This window comes from Podarcis erhardii (genome assembly GCF_964252035.2).
Source record: "Podarcis erhardii genome assembly, chromosome: 15".
NCBI classification, from domain to species: domain Eukaryota; kingdom Metazoa; phylum Chordata; class Lepidosauria; order Squamata; family Lacertidae; genus Podarcis; species Podarcis erhardii.
In genome coordinates, this window is record NC_138505.1 from 39,911,448 (window position 1) to 39,926,831 (window position 15,384).

Genomic DNA, 15,384 nt, shown 5'->3' on the forward strand with positions numbered 1-15,384 from the left:
CTTTCGTAAGTGATGCTGTAACAATAGCAAAATGTCAGTAGTTTCCTAAAAGGACTGATATCACATAAGATGGGTGCTGTTCAAAAAGAGCTTCATGTTTTTGTATTGGGTTAATTTTTATATGCCTAACATCTGTATGTAAAACCTTCAAATATAACCCCAAAGATGTGCTAAGAATTCCATTCAAACTCCCAAATTGTGGAATTTAAAAGGGGGAAAACATGGCAGGTAAAAAGATCCAGGAGAACATAAAACATTTTTGGATGACTCTTAAGTAGACATTTCTTTATAGAATTAAAATATCTGTACCTATCTGTACCTCTCTCTCTCACTCTGCCTTTTTCTTAACATTTCAAACGTCAGCTCAGTTTAAGGAAGTTTTGTGTGTGCATCGTTGCTCTCAGTTGCTTTCCAAGAAACAGTACCTGTCATTTATCCCTCAGATGAGCTGCACAAGAGAAATGAGATGATTAGCACACTGACTAGAAGGCTAAAGCACCTTGAATCCCAGCAAAATGACCGCAAAATAACACTTGAGAATACTCAGCAGAAGCTCCAGGAACTCTCTCGGAAAGCCTCTGATACATCACTTCACTGCCAGGCCCTTGAGGTAAGCTTTAGTTCGTGGCTAGATTCTGAATGCTTTGGGTGAATTTGAATGTAACTCTGAGTAAGGGACACACTTGACCTAGCGCTGCTCCCAGGTGTTTTGTGGGTGGTCCCTCCAGCAAGATGCTCTCAGCATGCCTCCCTTCCCTAAGAGCAGCCCCTTCCCCTCCCTCACTATCATTGCACCACCCCACCTCCCTTAGGAGAGGATAAAGTCTATAGGGGTTACTGTTCCTTCTTGCTCAAGATGTTTGAAGAAGGATTGAAGAAGGTAGATCAACAGAAAGGAGGAGGAGGACCAGGAGGCTCCAGAGATCAGCAGTGCACCCCATACATGAACTTAGGCCTTGGAAGGTGCCCAGAAGTTCCCGCTGCTGGCCCTGACTAGGCCTGACATTTTCTATGACTGACATATCTCAGTTTCTTTATTTGGCTGAAGACAGATGCACGGGACATGTGTGTGATTGGACTGGACCATAGACAGGATAGTTTATGAAATAAAACATTTGCCTCCACACAGCTTCCCCTATGAAATTTCTTATATTGTAGGTTTCCTGTGTTTTCTCCTTTGTGGCTCATGCCAACTTTAGGGAGGAGGGGAGTAGCTGCTTTTAGCTAAAGGACAATATTTTGGGAGATCTGGCCATGGATATTCCACTTCTAGGTTAGTGTGCTAATAAGGTTCCGGTGAAATAGGAACAGCAAATGCAGGTTACAGTAGGTGGATAGGAAGAATGGGAAGTGAGGGGGAGAATTAAGAGCTAGTTCACATTGAACAGTTTGGGGTTGTTGTTAGCAGACCTTGCAGCATGGGTGAATTAGATTGTAATAATCACTTCCAGTTTCTGGAGTTCAAAGGCTTTATTTATGCAGAAACTCTTTGCAGGAGGAATAATGATGAGAGAGAGAGAAACAGCAGGCATTGTCTAGACAAGTTGGGAGAGAACAACAAAATGGCTCAACTTTTAGGAGTGGAGTTATCTGACAAAGAAGCTACAAACGGGGTGGCTAGATCACTAGACAAACAGTGCCATTGTGTGGTCTAAAGTAACACATGCATTAACCACAAACTCAAAAGAAGGAAATGTATTTGTTTTTCTCCATCAGATGTTGTGAGCTAAGATACTGCGCTCACACCAGTGTGCTGAATTTGCAGTAAGGTGGCTCTTCTTAAGTCATCCTTAAGTGATCAAGGATGTGGGCTGCTAGGGTAGCTTTCTGCTTGTGGTGCAATAGGGCTGGGAAGGCCGCACAGGGCACAGGGTTTAGATTTCACTGTCAACACTTTTTCCTTTCTTATCTGTTTCCTAGGAGAAAAATCAAGCCCTCAGTTGCTCAGTGATGGAGCTGTCCAATAAAGTAGGACAGCTGCAAGCCAGAGAGCAGGAACTGCTTACTATGTTAAAGTTAAAGGTAATTTTACAACAACAACAACAATTTATTATTTGTACTCCGTCCATCTGGCTGGGTTTCCCCAGCCACTCTAAATGTTAGGAGCACCCCTGTTTCTGGGTACACTTAAATAAGACAGGGACAGGGCTCAAACCGGATGCTGCTGATTTCCTTCTAGAGCCGGGGAAGACGACTGGTATTTAAAATGCAGCATCAGTAGCAGGGAGTAGAACCTTTCCCATCGCCACCCACTGTCTGCAGTTCTCTGTCCAAACTGATTTTTAAGCTGGTTTCCCACCCCTGCTAGTAGCAGGTTACTTTCAATTACGGGGCTCTACATGGAGAAAAGGGAGGTAAGAAAACCCTGGAGGGGAGGGAGGTGTTCAGCGGGACATGAAATCCCCACTCCCAATACGAGGTTTTAAATTTCTTGGTAGGGATTTGGTGAAAGGCTTGGTTCTGCTCACAGGTCTGCTGTCATCGGGGATTTCAGACGGAAGTCTCTCCTGGCCTTACCTGCAAATGCTGGGGTTCCAACCTGGGACCTTCAGCATGCAAAGCAGTGTTCTTCCACTGAGCTTGGGGAAAAGACAGCAACTTTGGGAGTTTTTAATTTCTTTGTTTTGTTTTCGAGTCCAGTATTTTAAATGGTCCCCCCCCCAACCTGTTCTCTTCTGGTCTCCCCATTCCTCCCCTAATATCTTCATTCATAGATACATTTCTTTCATGGTTTTAATTTTAGAAGCAAAAGATTATTAATGGAATAGTTCTATTTTGTGAAAATTGTGAGCCAATTTTGGGGACTTTGGTCAAAAAGCAGGATACAAATCTGTTAAATAAATAAAATGTACATTCAATCAGATGAACACTGCCAAGCTCTGAGCTAGTTTTTGAAATGAGACTAAAAACTTGCAGCATTCAACATATAAAATGAAAGAGGCACAGATGGCAGCAAACAAGGCAAAACAATGGACCAAATTGTTTTTGTTTTTGTTTTGGTTAGGATAATGACATACTTGAAGCAACGAATCATATTACTGAATTTACATGTAAATTTAAAAAATTAGAAAATGCTCTGCGTGCAGCAAAGATGGAGGAATCAAGCGTCAATAGGGAAAAGCAGGATTTTAAACTCAGGCTGAAGGAACTTATGTTGGAAACAAGCAAATTAAAAGGTAAACGATGCTTAGAATTTCATATTCATACTCTAAAAACTGAGTTGGAGAAGGACAGTGTTCCTGTTTGCATTTGCTCCAGCCAAATGAACCAGGCTATCCATCAATCAGAGAATTTTCAGTTCATTAATCACCTGCCTTCAGATTTAAGTAAATTTGAAGTTTTCCCCTAAACTCAATATGTAGGTGCCTTTTTTCAGATATTGAATATACGGGGACTTAGAATTTAAAGAGCAGAAACTACAACAATTTTTTTAAAAGGAAAGAGAAGCATTTAATAATTTTCCCCCATTCCTTCTTGTTGGAATGCATCAGAGACAAAAGATCCCCTCCAAAAAAAGTATATGCTATTTTCTATAATCAGACTGCAAGTTAACGTACATTTATTTTATTTAAAACCTTTGTACCCCACCTTTCCACCAATGTTGGTCCCAGGGCAGCTTTCAACAAACCTTTTACAAATAGCTAATTGTATAAATACAATCCATCACAATGAAAGAGACAATAGAAGCAGGAGCAAAATAAGACAGCAGATTAGCTGGAAATTTGAGTGCCACCCAAAGTTCAGGCATTAAAAAAAATAAATTGCTGTGCTTAATGATAATATCATGGGTTCTTGACGGATGTTCCCAATGAGTGTTTGACCACAGAAAAGGCCCAATGCCTGGTCACGACTCCCTCACTTCTGACGGTGGGGTACCCAGAGCAGAAAACCTTAATGTGTGTGCAAGCTATTACGGTAGCCTGCTGTCCTTCAGATACCCTGCAATGAATGAGCCAGTTATAGTTAATGTACAATTTTGTTGGTAATACTGTACAATAAACTGCTAATGATAAACTATATATTCAGTGTATAGTTTTAATCCTTGTTGCAATGATAAGAATTTTAGTGTTGCATTTGCAACAAAAAGTTCTTGCCGGACATTTGGTTTATCACCTCATGCTTATGATAATTTAAATAGATGTGAACTGTCTTTAGAAGATATTTCATCTCAGCAACACCCTCTCTTTTTGTTTTATAGGTGACCTCAGCGAGAAAACAAAAGAAAACAATGAGCAGAGGGAAGAAATCATACGCCTCAAGCAAGAAAACAGTTATTTGAACAATGAATTGATGCTTAGTGGTGAGTAGACAAAAACTAATGTTTGGACTACAGTCCATCTGCCTCTGATTTAGCAAATATGGTGTTGGAACTTTTGCCTGTATTCTTTTTTTAGGTATCAGCTGTTGATCAAAAATACCCAGCCAGATATCAGGACTAGTTCCCATATGGAGTGGAACCATTCCCTCCAACCTTTGATCGGATGTAGGTGGACTCCAACACCCTTCAACCTGCATGACCAGTGGTCAGGAATGATGGGAGTTGTAGTCCAACAACATCTGGAGAGCCACAGAATCCCCATCCCTGCTTCCCAAGAGGGGAAATCACTCCCCTAAGGACCTGATTCTAAAGAAATCCCTGTGTATAAAAAAAGAAAATGTTAGCTAAATTAGCTTTCATTTTCTTTATGATTATTGCTTATTTATTGTTTCTCTGTGCAATTCTTTGTTGTGGAAAATCACCAACCATTCAACCCCTCTCTCCTAACAGCTGAAAGAGCAAACAGAAAAGACCAGCTGCTTCAGTCTGCTAAATCTAAACAACTGCGAACTGACACAGAACTGAGCAATTTGCGACAGGTTTGAATCCAGTTTCTGGGGGTGGGGGGTGGGGGAGGGGATTGCACTTGTTTTTGTCCTTTTATGTAGCAATGAGGAACATAACAAAAATAAAACGTGAACAGAATTGGCTGTTGCAATAACTTGTTTGAAGAACCTGTTTTTGATACTGGGGCTCAGTCTTGGAATATGTGAACTAAACAGAAAGGCGGAATGTCTCTAAAGCATCTCCAGTGAAATATAGTAAAATATTTTAATTTCAAATGCACTGGAGGATATCTCCAAATGCTTGTGGTTAAATAACAGCTTGGTATAGTTTATTTGTACATGGTGTTAATTATCTGTATGCTGCTCTGAGAGAACAATAAAGTAGCTAGATAGTCCAGGCCATGGTATAGCCATGAATCTTATTGGGAAACGGTAGTCTGACCTGATCTTAAATGGAGGCTAAGAATGGCCAGAACCATTCTGGAGATCCTCGAAACAGAGTGGGATACTTAAATAACTAAAATTGGAGCACTACTTTTTACATGTACAGAGGAATTTTGTTTTGTTTTCTTTTAGTCTTGAATTCTCTATGAAAACAAAACAAAAAATTTCTCTCTCTCTCTCTTTTTTTTTTTACACAAATCTTTACAATTGTTATAGGAGCATGTCCTGAATATGGAAAAATTGGAGTGGGAGGTGTTTCTGATAGTTCTCTGAAATCTTAAAAACAAACCATTTAAAATTTCTATGAACTCTGTCTGGAATGCCCTCATTATTATGGTTTTTATTTTAAATTTCTTGCTTTGTGTGTCTGTGAAGAGAAAAACAGGGCAAAAATAGTGTATCAAAGGGAACTGCTTGCTCTTCTGAGGTTTGTTGGTTGTTTTGTTGTCTGCCTTCAGATCTATGTGAAGCAGCAACGAGATCTGCAGTTTCTGCATTTCAACTTGGAGAGTTCCCAGGAAACGAAGCAGAAACATAAGACACAGGCACACGAGGCCAGGTAAAAGTGGCAAATGGCTTTCTGGAGAGAAGGTTGCTTTTAAAGGGGACTTACATGTTGCACAGAGGCAGAGTTAGGAAAACATTTCAAAATCCTAACCCTGGTTCTTCCAGCCCTGCATAGAGCATATTTAAACACTAATACATCAACACTTGTTAAGAGGAAACCCCTAGAAATGCACCATACCAATCCTAGTACAGCCATAGGGGTTGGGAGAAACAGTATTTGTTGAAATGCTGCCTTCTGCTCCATTCTTGGAGTGGGGTCACTTAGCAGCTGACTATGCTCCTGCTCTTGGTTCGACACACAACTTGAAGCAGCCTTGAAAAGACCAGCAGTGGAATCTGTACAGCCAAAAGACTGAATCGGGGTGCCCCAGCTGTGCCATGTTAGAATGACTCTGTTCTCCTAAATTAGAGCCACTTGGCATTGCCTGCCTTGAGAGCCACCAGGTTGCTAAGCTGTCTCACAGCATGTAGTTCATGTAACAACTTTAATTAGGGCTAACTGATGACATTACAAGGATTTTCCCTTGGGCTCAGCTTAAAAAAAAGATGGGGGCAGATGTTTCTGTTAAGTTCTGTAGAGTTTATGCCAATCTGAAGAGGAAACTCTTGCAGGCTAAATAGGCATGCTAGGGCAGAGAAACAGATAGAGGTTGTCCCTTTACAGATCCAAAAACCAGCAGTTATTTGATTATGTATTTAGCAGTACCCGCAACTCCCAGTTCCCTTGAAACTTATTGTGAAGCAACAGTAGAAGCCGAGTGGGGCAAATCCTCAAGGGCTGGAAGATCCTGGATGTCTGAAACAGAAATGACACACCCTTGGGTGCAGATTGATGGGTGCAGATCAGATAATGTATAGGCTTAAGTTGTTAAATGCAGTCTTGATAACGTGAGTTCCTTATTGTGCCCTTTATAGCACAGAGATAGTTTTGTCAGATCCTGGAAGTAGCGGCGACAAAGACACAGTGTGTAGCGAAGCCCATCAGAAGATACACACCCGGTTTGTGCATTCTCCCAGCTGTAGTTCAAAAAATACCTGCGAAGCACACAGAGCCGAGAATAGGCAGCAAAAGGGCCCCGAGGAGAGACAGCCAGCAAGCTTGGATCAGTTTCAGGAAGGGCTGTTTTATGGGCCAAGAACTATGCATAGGGAAGAGCTGGATCAGAGCGGATCCTTGAGTTCTGGGGAGACAGACAGCAGACCTGCCTCCCAGTCAGACAGCATGTGGAAGGCAGAAGGCAGGGAAATGGCCCGGGTGCCGGAGCAAAGCTTTGCGGCATCTTTACCAATTCATGAGCATTGGCTCGACCTAAATTGCCACACCGAGCCCACAAACTGCCAGAGTCCTGTGTTGAAGCTGTCTGACAAATCCAGTGAGGATTGTAAAGATAAGGAGATGGGCACATGCGGGCTGAGTCCAAGCAAGTCTCCTAGTCCATTTAAAGGGCTGGAGTCGGGGTACTGCTCCCGCAGCTCCATAAACAAAGTCGCACTGTACCAGCCTGTAAGTGACCAGCGGTGGATGCAGATTTTCAAGCCTGTGAAGGGAGAGGCAGGTTCATGGCACGGAACTTTTCCCAACGGTCCTCAGGCTGCGATTAGAAGCGGCAAGTCGAAAAGGTTCAGTATTTTGCTAATTGCCTACAAAATTAGTCCATTCTCTTCTTAGCTATGACTGTCCCTACTCCAAATGAAAAACCTATCAACAGTCTTTTAATAAACCTGCTAGCTAGTCTTCATCAGACTGTTTAGAGCAGGGGTCTGCAAACCTTTTCAGCGGGAGGCCGGTCCACTGCCCCTCAGACCTTGGTGGGGGGCCGGACTATATTTTTTTGGGGGGGTGGGGGGAATGAACGAATTCCTATGCCCCACAAATAACCCAGAGAGGCATTTTAAATAAAAGCACACATTCTACTCACGTAAAAACACCAGGCAGCCCCCACAAATAACCCAGAGATGCATTTTTAATAAAAGGGCACATTCTACTCATGTAAAAACACGCTGCAGGCCGGATTTAGAAGGTGATTGGGCCGGATCCGGCCCCCGGGCCTTAGTTTGCCTACCTATGTCTTAGAGCAAAAAAGGAAAGGAAAGGAAAGAGGCAGGCAGGTGGCTACCTGGCTAGTCTGCTGCTAGACATGGACAAAGGCTGTTTTAATCAGATTAAACTGACAGGCAGCACAAAGCTTCTGGTCCAGCCAATCTTGGTCTGTATCTGAACCGCCGGAGTCTTTTGTCGCTGCTTGCTCAGCAGAATAGTGCCTTCTGCCTGCTGCACTTCAGGCAGCAGCTCCAGCTCAAGTCCTCGGCTCCTCTGGTCTTCTTTGTCATAAAGCATTACTCTAATTATTGGGGGACTGGGCAGAGGGGAGAGAGTCCTGGATGAAATCCACAGGCCTCATTCTGGGACCCCCCCCCCCATTTTGGTCAACTCCTGCCCTCCTTGACCAGAAACTAAAGGGGCAAAATCACCACCCTGTGATTTGAGCACTCTTATAACAAACCAGTTGCAAACATGGCCTGCAATTTTAACCTTCACACTTTGCACTTTTGATATGTGTGAGCTTCTGTTGGCCACTTTTTTGCGGGGGTGGGGGAGAGAATCAAGCTGTGCAAAGGGCCTGGGGCTGGTCAGAGCAGCATCGGTCAGCCACACAGCTGCTTTCAAGGGCGCATGACTTAAAATGGAATGTGGATCTGGAGCAGCCCCATCTAGCTCACCTTGGAATTCATACCCAGTCCCCTCTAACTTAGTACACCAGCTGTAAATAAATCTCTTTACTTTCTTCCAAAGCCCATAAAAAGACCTGAGACTTCACATTGCTTGTAATCTCCTTTCATCACATGACCCAGCAGCAGAGCTGGTTTGTGCACCTGGGTGAGTCTGGCCATTCCCCTTGCACAGTTGCAGGGGCAGATCTGCGTCCCACTGAATGCTGTCAGGCCCCAGGCCCCAGCAGCTCCACCAGCGTGGACAAAGGTCAGGGACTGGAAGTTGAAGCCAAGCAACATCTTGGGGGCAGGGACCACATTGGCCATTATTGGAAACAAGGTGGTAGTCCACTAAGTGTTACTCAGAGTAGACCCATTGAAATAATGAACTTTTCCCCCCTGAGAATTTTGTTCTTTTTGTAAACTGCTTCAAGGTTTTATTACAGTCAAGTGGTATATAAATGTTGTGAATTAAATAAGCATGTCTGAGTTACGGTAGGTTCCTTTATTTCAGTGGATCTGCTCTGAGTAAAACTTACAGTGGTGCCTCGCAAGACGAAATTAATCCGTTCTGCGAGTCTCTTCGTCTAGCGGTTTTTTCGTCTTGCGAAGCAAGCCCATTGACGGCTTAGCGGATTAGCGCTATTAGCGGCTTATCAGCTTATCGGATCAGCTGATAAGCGGCTTAGCGGCTTAGAAAAAGGGGGGGGGGAACCCGCAGGAACTCGCAAGACATTTTCGTCTTGCGAAGCAAGCCCATAGGGAAATTCGTTTTGCGAAGCGCCTCCAAAACGGAAAACCCTTTCGTCTAGCGGGTTTTCTGTCTTGTGAGGCGTTCATCTTGCGAGGCACTACTGTAGTTGAATAGCACCCATATCCTGCAACTACTGCCATTCTTCATGGTTCAGCTCGCTCACCAAGAGAGAGAGAGAGAGAGAGGCAGGCATCTTGTCCCTTTTTGGCCCCCTCAGGGTTATGCAATGGGGTGCTACAGGGCACTGTTTTATCCTCAGTGCTATTCAATGTCTATATGAAGCTAAATGAATGAATGAATCTTTATTTGCGTCAGCCATTGGCCATAGCAATAAAACAACAATACGATATAAAAAGAATAGAAATACAAATAAAAAGTCGATTATATAAGATACATTTTAGGGTTTTGAATCAATAGTCAAATAGTGGATCTTATTCTGATTGCCCCAGCTAAAAACCTTGCAGCCTTTGCTGTCACCTGCTCATCTTCATCTGCCAAGAGAAAGGACAGTGTGGCAGTGGCTGGGCTACCCAGAAGGGACAATACAAGAAGGGTGATAATCTCATTCCTCAAGTTTTTATAAAGAGTGCAAGCCAGAAGGGCCTGCGCCACTGATTCGGTACTGCCATCTCCACAGGGACATAAGCGTTTTTCGTGTGGAATCTGTTGGAATCATCCCTCAAGAACAACCGAGGGCAATACATTCAATCTTGCGAGAGTAAAAACGTGTCTACGTTTTAGAATTGCTAGGTTATGCAGATAGGGTGCCAGAGAGTCAAAATGGGAATGTAGAAAATAGTCATACCATGGACAAAATTTCCTTATTGTGGCCAAGTTGTTCTCGTTCTCGATATCATTTAGGCATTGACAAATTAGACTATATGAAGCTGCCAGGAGCAGTCACTGGGAATTTGGGGACAAGGTTCTATCAGTATGCTGACGACACTCAGCTCTGTTTCTGCATAACATCTGAATTGGAAGAGGCTGTGTGGAACCAGGACACAGTGCTGGGAGGGATGAAGGAAAATAAGCTGAGCTTGAATCCTGGCAAGACGAAGCCACTGTTACATTTCTTTGCTCCTAGGCCTCTGGCTAACTACACAATCTATGGCCTTTTAAACTCCGGGGTGTGGGGTTGTTTTTGTTTGTTACTATGTTGTGTATTTTTGGGTTTTTGTATTGTAAACTGTCCTGGGATTCTCAGATGAAGGGTGGTATAGAAATTTAATAATAATAATACAGGTGCCACACACTACTTGTTCTGCATTTGTCATAAATTGTTCTTTTAGTATGGCAGCACCTACACTTTGGAACTTCCTGCCTTCTGACCTCAGCCTTTGAAATACCCTTTTCAGTACCTGCTTAATGCATTTTTGTTTAGGCCAGCATTTCCAGAAATGTAGGTCTTGATGTGTTTCCATTTCTTTCTCTTTTTTATTGCTGATTTTAATTGTCTTTGAAATGTTTTTAATTATTTTTATGGGTAATTCAAATACTTCTTGTAAGCCACTTAGAGGTTCTGTTACAATTAAGCAGTATGCACATTTGGTAAATGAAATAAAATAAAGGGCCCTGGTTCCTCCACTGCAAACCAAGTTTCTGCAGTCATAAGAAATAGAAACTTATTTTTCTTTAAAGGGAGTTTAAATTAGATTCCACCAGTCCAGAATTGCCTTATGAACCTGCATGTCTGTTGCTTTCTCATCCCCTTTATGTTTTAAAAAGCATGGTGCTGTACCTAACCCTCATATTTATATTCTTTCCTTAAAATGTGTGCTGGAGATGACTTTCTAAAAGTATTATTTTCAATATTCACAGTGACCATGATGTGGACCTGCATTTTTCGGACTTGGGTGCTCCCTGTCTGACATCCACCCAAAAGACAAGCGGGAGCAAGGGAGACGAAAAGTTGTTTGAAGAAGAGCTGCCTTCAGAGTTCATGAGCTTAACAGACATCCAGGCAGCCAACGGATGCTGCCATCTGACCATCCACAAAGTGAGTGTCTGGTTTTGTGAGGCAGCATGTTTTGTTGGGTCATCCCTGGCTATTGTAGCACTCTTGATCTACATCCATCTGTTGGTGGCCACAGTTATCCCATTTATCACTTGTGCAGAAGTCTCACAGCTGCCCATTTCCCCCTCCAGCTCCTCGCTAACCTTTGCCAGAGCTCCATCCTCGGGCATTTTGCTGGGTCTGGGGCACAAGGATGTGGGCGTGTGACTCCTAAGTAGCTACACCATCTGCAATGCAATTAATAATTTTTGGGTTACATTCCCCATCTTGCCCTGAATCTGGAACTCGGAACCTTAGGTTTCATTGCTAGGCTTGGCCCAGGGCCGGCCCAAGTCACCTTGGCACCTGAGGCGAAACCACAAAACGGCATCTCCTCAAGCAGGGAAGAAGAGGTGAGTGAAGATCTACATCAAGAACAAAGGTACAATAAGACAATCTTACTCAGCTACGAGTGTTTGCCAAGGAAAAAGGCTGCCAAGGCAGTCCAAGGCTGCCACAGGTTCTTGATCCTGCTAATGCTGCTTCCCATTGCTGCCTGCTTCCAGAGTACCTGCTGGCTTCCCTGAAGGCATGTTGAAATATTCCAAAGTTAGGCTGTCTCTGTGCTTTCCTTCCCAATGATCTCTTGTGTTCAAACCCACCTTGTGTCTCTGGTTCCAGGTCTTCCTTAACACATTTTGTTCTGGTTCATCCTAGGATTCTTGCTCGCCCACCAGCAAGCTGCAGCGGCTGCTGGCAGAGTCCCGCCAGATGGTAGCAGACCTGGAGCTCAGCAACCTGCTTGGTCCCAGCCCTGGATGCAGTCCCAACAACAGCCTTCATATGGTAATTTCTGGCTTTCCAAACAGTTTTGGTGACAAAGAGAATTGACTTAGAACAGAAGTATCTATATCTATCATCTATCTATCTATCTATCTATCTATCTATCATCTATCTAAACTATACTAATTGCATACTGCAAAACAAATGTATTTATGAGTAGTTTTTAACCTAGCTTATGCCCTCAACCACACATTTCTTTTTCATGGTTATTTTCTTAAGGATGTAATACAGACGTTAATGTCCTTTGACAGGCAGGAGAGTATAGCGAATCCCTTTGCAAAGGGCGATTGCCAAGTGCGGAGGAAAGCGAGATGAAGCTCTCCCTTTTTTCTTTATGACTTCAGGTCAGTCGTTCTTGCCTTTCCTCTCCATATTTGTTGACTTTGCACAACACAGAGCTGAAGAGCACAGTAAAAAAATGTATATGAACACCTGCTGGTATAAAGTTCCAAGTGCAATTGCAAAGCAGCATTTCGTGCGAAAAACTGTTGTGCTAAAGTTATCTCTAAATTGTCTGTTGTGTTTTATACATATGTTCCCTACTCATAACAAGTTATTTGTTTTTTGAGTATTTGCAGGTGAAGATGTGATATGCAGAGAGTAATGCGTGTTGGTTGCCACAACATACATTTAAGGTACATCTAGCACACATTTAAAGCGCTAGAGTTAGTTCCTGAGCTGTAGTTTCCTCTGCACAGAGCCACATTTTTCTGCATCATTAACAACCCCAGGATGCTTTGGGGAAAGTTATGTGCACTGGATGTGCTTTCAATGTATGTTGTGGAAGTTTGCCCTTAGGTTCCCCAAAACCACAGCAACAGTATTATGGCAAGCCTGTTGCTCCTGGGCTGCCAGACCCTTTGAATTTTGTTTGTGTGATCTGTGGGCACTTAAATGCCATGACAGTGGCAGGATTTCCTTTCAGCAGAGGCTGGGAATCAGGTTCCAGTGTGCATACAGCACTTGCCCCCAAGATTTAAGTAATTTTAGCCATATTACCTAACTGCACTTCTCCAATGGAGCACTGCCAAGAGTACTGCATGCCCCCAGGGTCCACTTAGTATGCACTAGAAAACAGACTTTTAGTGATGCAGATGCAGTCCTCTGGAATCTAGCAGGGGAGCGCAGCTATCGTATACCCTTGACCGAAGAACGGTACACTTCTTCTATCTGGGATGGTCGTCCTCTTCCACCGAGCGCGCAGCTTCGGGAGGGACGCACATGGAGCGGTGAGGGAGGAAGGGGACACCCGCCTAGCCAGCCAGATCAGCCGAATCAACCCTGGCGATCAATGGGGTGACAGATGTCGCAGCCAGTTCGCCCTCACAGTCCTCTGGAATCACTTACTGACTAAAATCTGGCCAGGACAGGTGGGCTGAGCTTAAGAGCAGACCAGTGTGGAGCAGGCTTTGCTCTGGTCTGCCCCCAGCCGATAAATGTCGGCTGCACCTGACCTCAGGACTGTAGTCAGTTGAAGACCAGATAAGGCATTGGGTGGAATCCTTTAGTCAAACATCAGGCAGCGGGTGAAGTGGTGCGTCACTCCAACCTCAAAAGAGGTGTGTTCACTGGGTACCATGTTAGAGGGGTCTAGTTGGAAGTCTCTGTCCAAAGCTGAGGTGTACAGCTGGTGGGCCTTAGAGCTGCCTTCAGCGGCTTGGGAGTGCCACCTGTAGAGTCTTGCAGTTGACTCATTAATCCTAGGCTTGAAACAAAATAAAAAAATTCCCTCCAGTAGCACCTTATAGACCAACTAAGTTTGTTATTGGTATGAGCTTTCGTGTGCATGCACCCTTCTTCAGAAAGCTCATACCAATAACAAACTTAGTTGGTCTCTAAGGTGCTACTGGAAGGATTTTTTTTTATTTTCTTTCGACTACGGCAGACCTACCTGTAACTAATCCTAGGCTCGACCCTGTCATTCCTCAGCTCTCCACCAGGAGGCTGGGAGCGCTATACACCTAATGCCTAAGCCAAATCCTATCTACCGTATATCTGGAATCAATAAAGTTGTGACCAGTTTTTTAAAAAACCCCAAACGTTGTCTTGTCCGGTTTGTTCACCGTTCTTAGGTTAGGCCTTGCTCCCTCAGGAGCAGTCACTGCAATTAGGTCTGCCATTGGTTTTATTGCTTTTAGTTTATTGAGTCAGTAATCTTTTGTCTTTTTATTTTATTTATTCTTATCGTACACAGTTTAAGCAGCTTTTGGTTGTGAACCATTTTATAAATGTGCAAATAAAATGAATAAATAAGTCGATCTGCCACAGCCTAGGCTTGTGTTGGAAAGGAGTTTAGACAAATGTGAAAGAAATTAGAAATATGTTACACTGCAGCCCTTGGCATCTCTGGCATGCCTCACGGCTTGTAAATGCTGATGAACCTGATGTCAGCCGTGAAGGAAAAATATCTTTGTCAACATGGAAACTCCTCAACTGCCAGCTGTTTGCGGAGCACTGGAAATGAAAGTTTCCGGCAGTGACACAAAGGCAGCTTTGTGGCAGACAGTTCATCCCATGAAGTAAATACACCTTTAAAGCAAACAAAAAAACCCTCCAGGCGTCACTGAGGTTCTAACTGGCTGTGTTTTTCCATATGCTGTCATAAAACTGCAAAGCCTGGAACTGAATTGCGGTGTGGAGTTTCAGCGTGTTTTGCTTCTTCAAAACTTTCCTTCTCTTTTCAAAGCAGGTGTCTCCCATGTTTTGTCCACAAGAGCAGAGAAATGCACCCTTTCTTTCAAAGACAAAGATAATCATGGTGTGTTAAACTCAGTGGACAGTCACTCAGCGTTCTTCTACAGCTCCGTTTATTTAAATCTCTGAAAAGCTCTCAGTGCCAAAGACCCGTGACAAAATGCTGAGATTCATTCCCTAATTTTTATTTTAAAAACTAGAATTATGCTGAATGAATAAAAACGACTTCATATGCTCAGATTAACTGCCAGTATATTTTCGGAAGGTTATTTAAATATGTAACTGGTCATTAATAGGTGATTTTTAAGAAAAGAAATAAATATGTGTTTGTGGCTTTTCCTTGTTTTTGTACAGATATTTTGCATTTACCGTAGGACTACAGTTAATTTATGCTCAGTGTTTTTAACGCCAGAATCTTTCATCCCTTATATGAAGTATTTCTAACTAAGGTCACATCCACATCATACATTTAAAGGACATTCAACGTACATAGCTTCTCTCAAAGAATCCCAGGAACTATAGTATGTTGAGGGTGCTGGGAATTATAGCTCAG

At 43.2% G+C, this 15,384-nt stretch overlaps 1 protein-coding gene and 1 long non-coding RNA gene across 9 annotated transcripts in view; one reads left to right on the forward strand and one right to left on the reverse strand.

Moving 5' to 3' along the window:
• Nucleotides 1–15,166, forward strand: part of CCDC62 (coiled-coil domain containing 62) — an 18,644-nt gene extending 3,478 nt beyond the window's left edge. For 3 of the 8 annotated variants that reach the window (XM_081842580.1, XM_081842579.1, XM_081842581.1), the window contains 11 exons: nt 444–610; nt 1,921–2,022; nt 3,005–3,176; nt 4,199–4,300; nt 4,769–4,857; nt 5,727–5,827; nt 6,751–7,455; nt 11,120–11,297; nt 12,012–12,140; nt 12,389–12,481; nt 14,827–15,166. In XM_081842580.1, the coding sequence (XP_081698706.1) occupies nt 444–610; nt 1,921–2,022; nt 3,005–3,176; nt 4,199–4,300; nt 4,769–4,857; nt 5,727–5,827; nt 6,751–7,455; nt 11,120–11,297; nt 12,012–12,140; nt 12,389–12,475 (1,832 nt within the window). In that variant the 3' untranslated portion in view covers nt 12,476–12,481; nt 14,827–15,166. Of the gene's footprint in view, nt 1–52; nt 229–443; nt 611–1,920; nt 2,023–3,004; nt 3,177–4,198; nt 4,301–4,768; nt 4,858–5,726; nt 5,828–6,750; nt 7,456–11,119; nt 11,298–12,011; nt 12,141–12,388; nt 12,482–12,706; nt 12,773–14,826 lie in introns of those variants that run through there. The other 5 variants (XR_014151552.1, XR_014151553.1, XM_081842582.1 and 2 more) reach the window with 5 other exon arrangements.
• On the reverse strand, nt 7,462–9,472 carry LOC309330751. The gene is made up of 3 exons (XR_014151573.1): nt 9,403–9,472; nt 7,691–9,081; nt 7,462–7,640 (listed from the first exon to the last, which is right to left on the reverse strand). It is a non-coding gene; the product is annotated as an uncharacterized lncRNA (long non-coding RNA).
• Nucleotides 15,167–15,384: the final 218 nt, after the last annotated feature.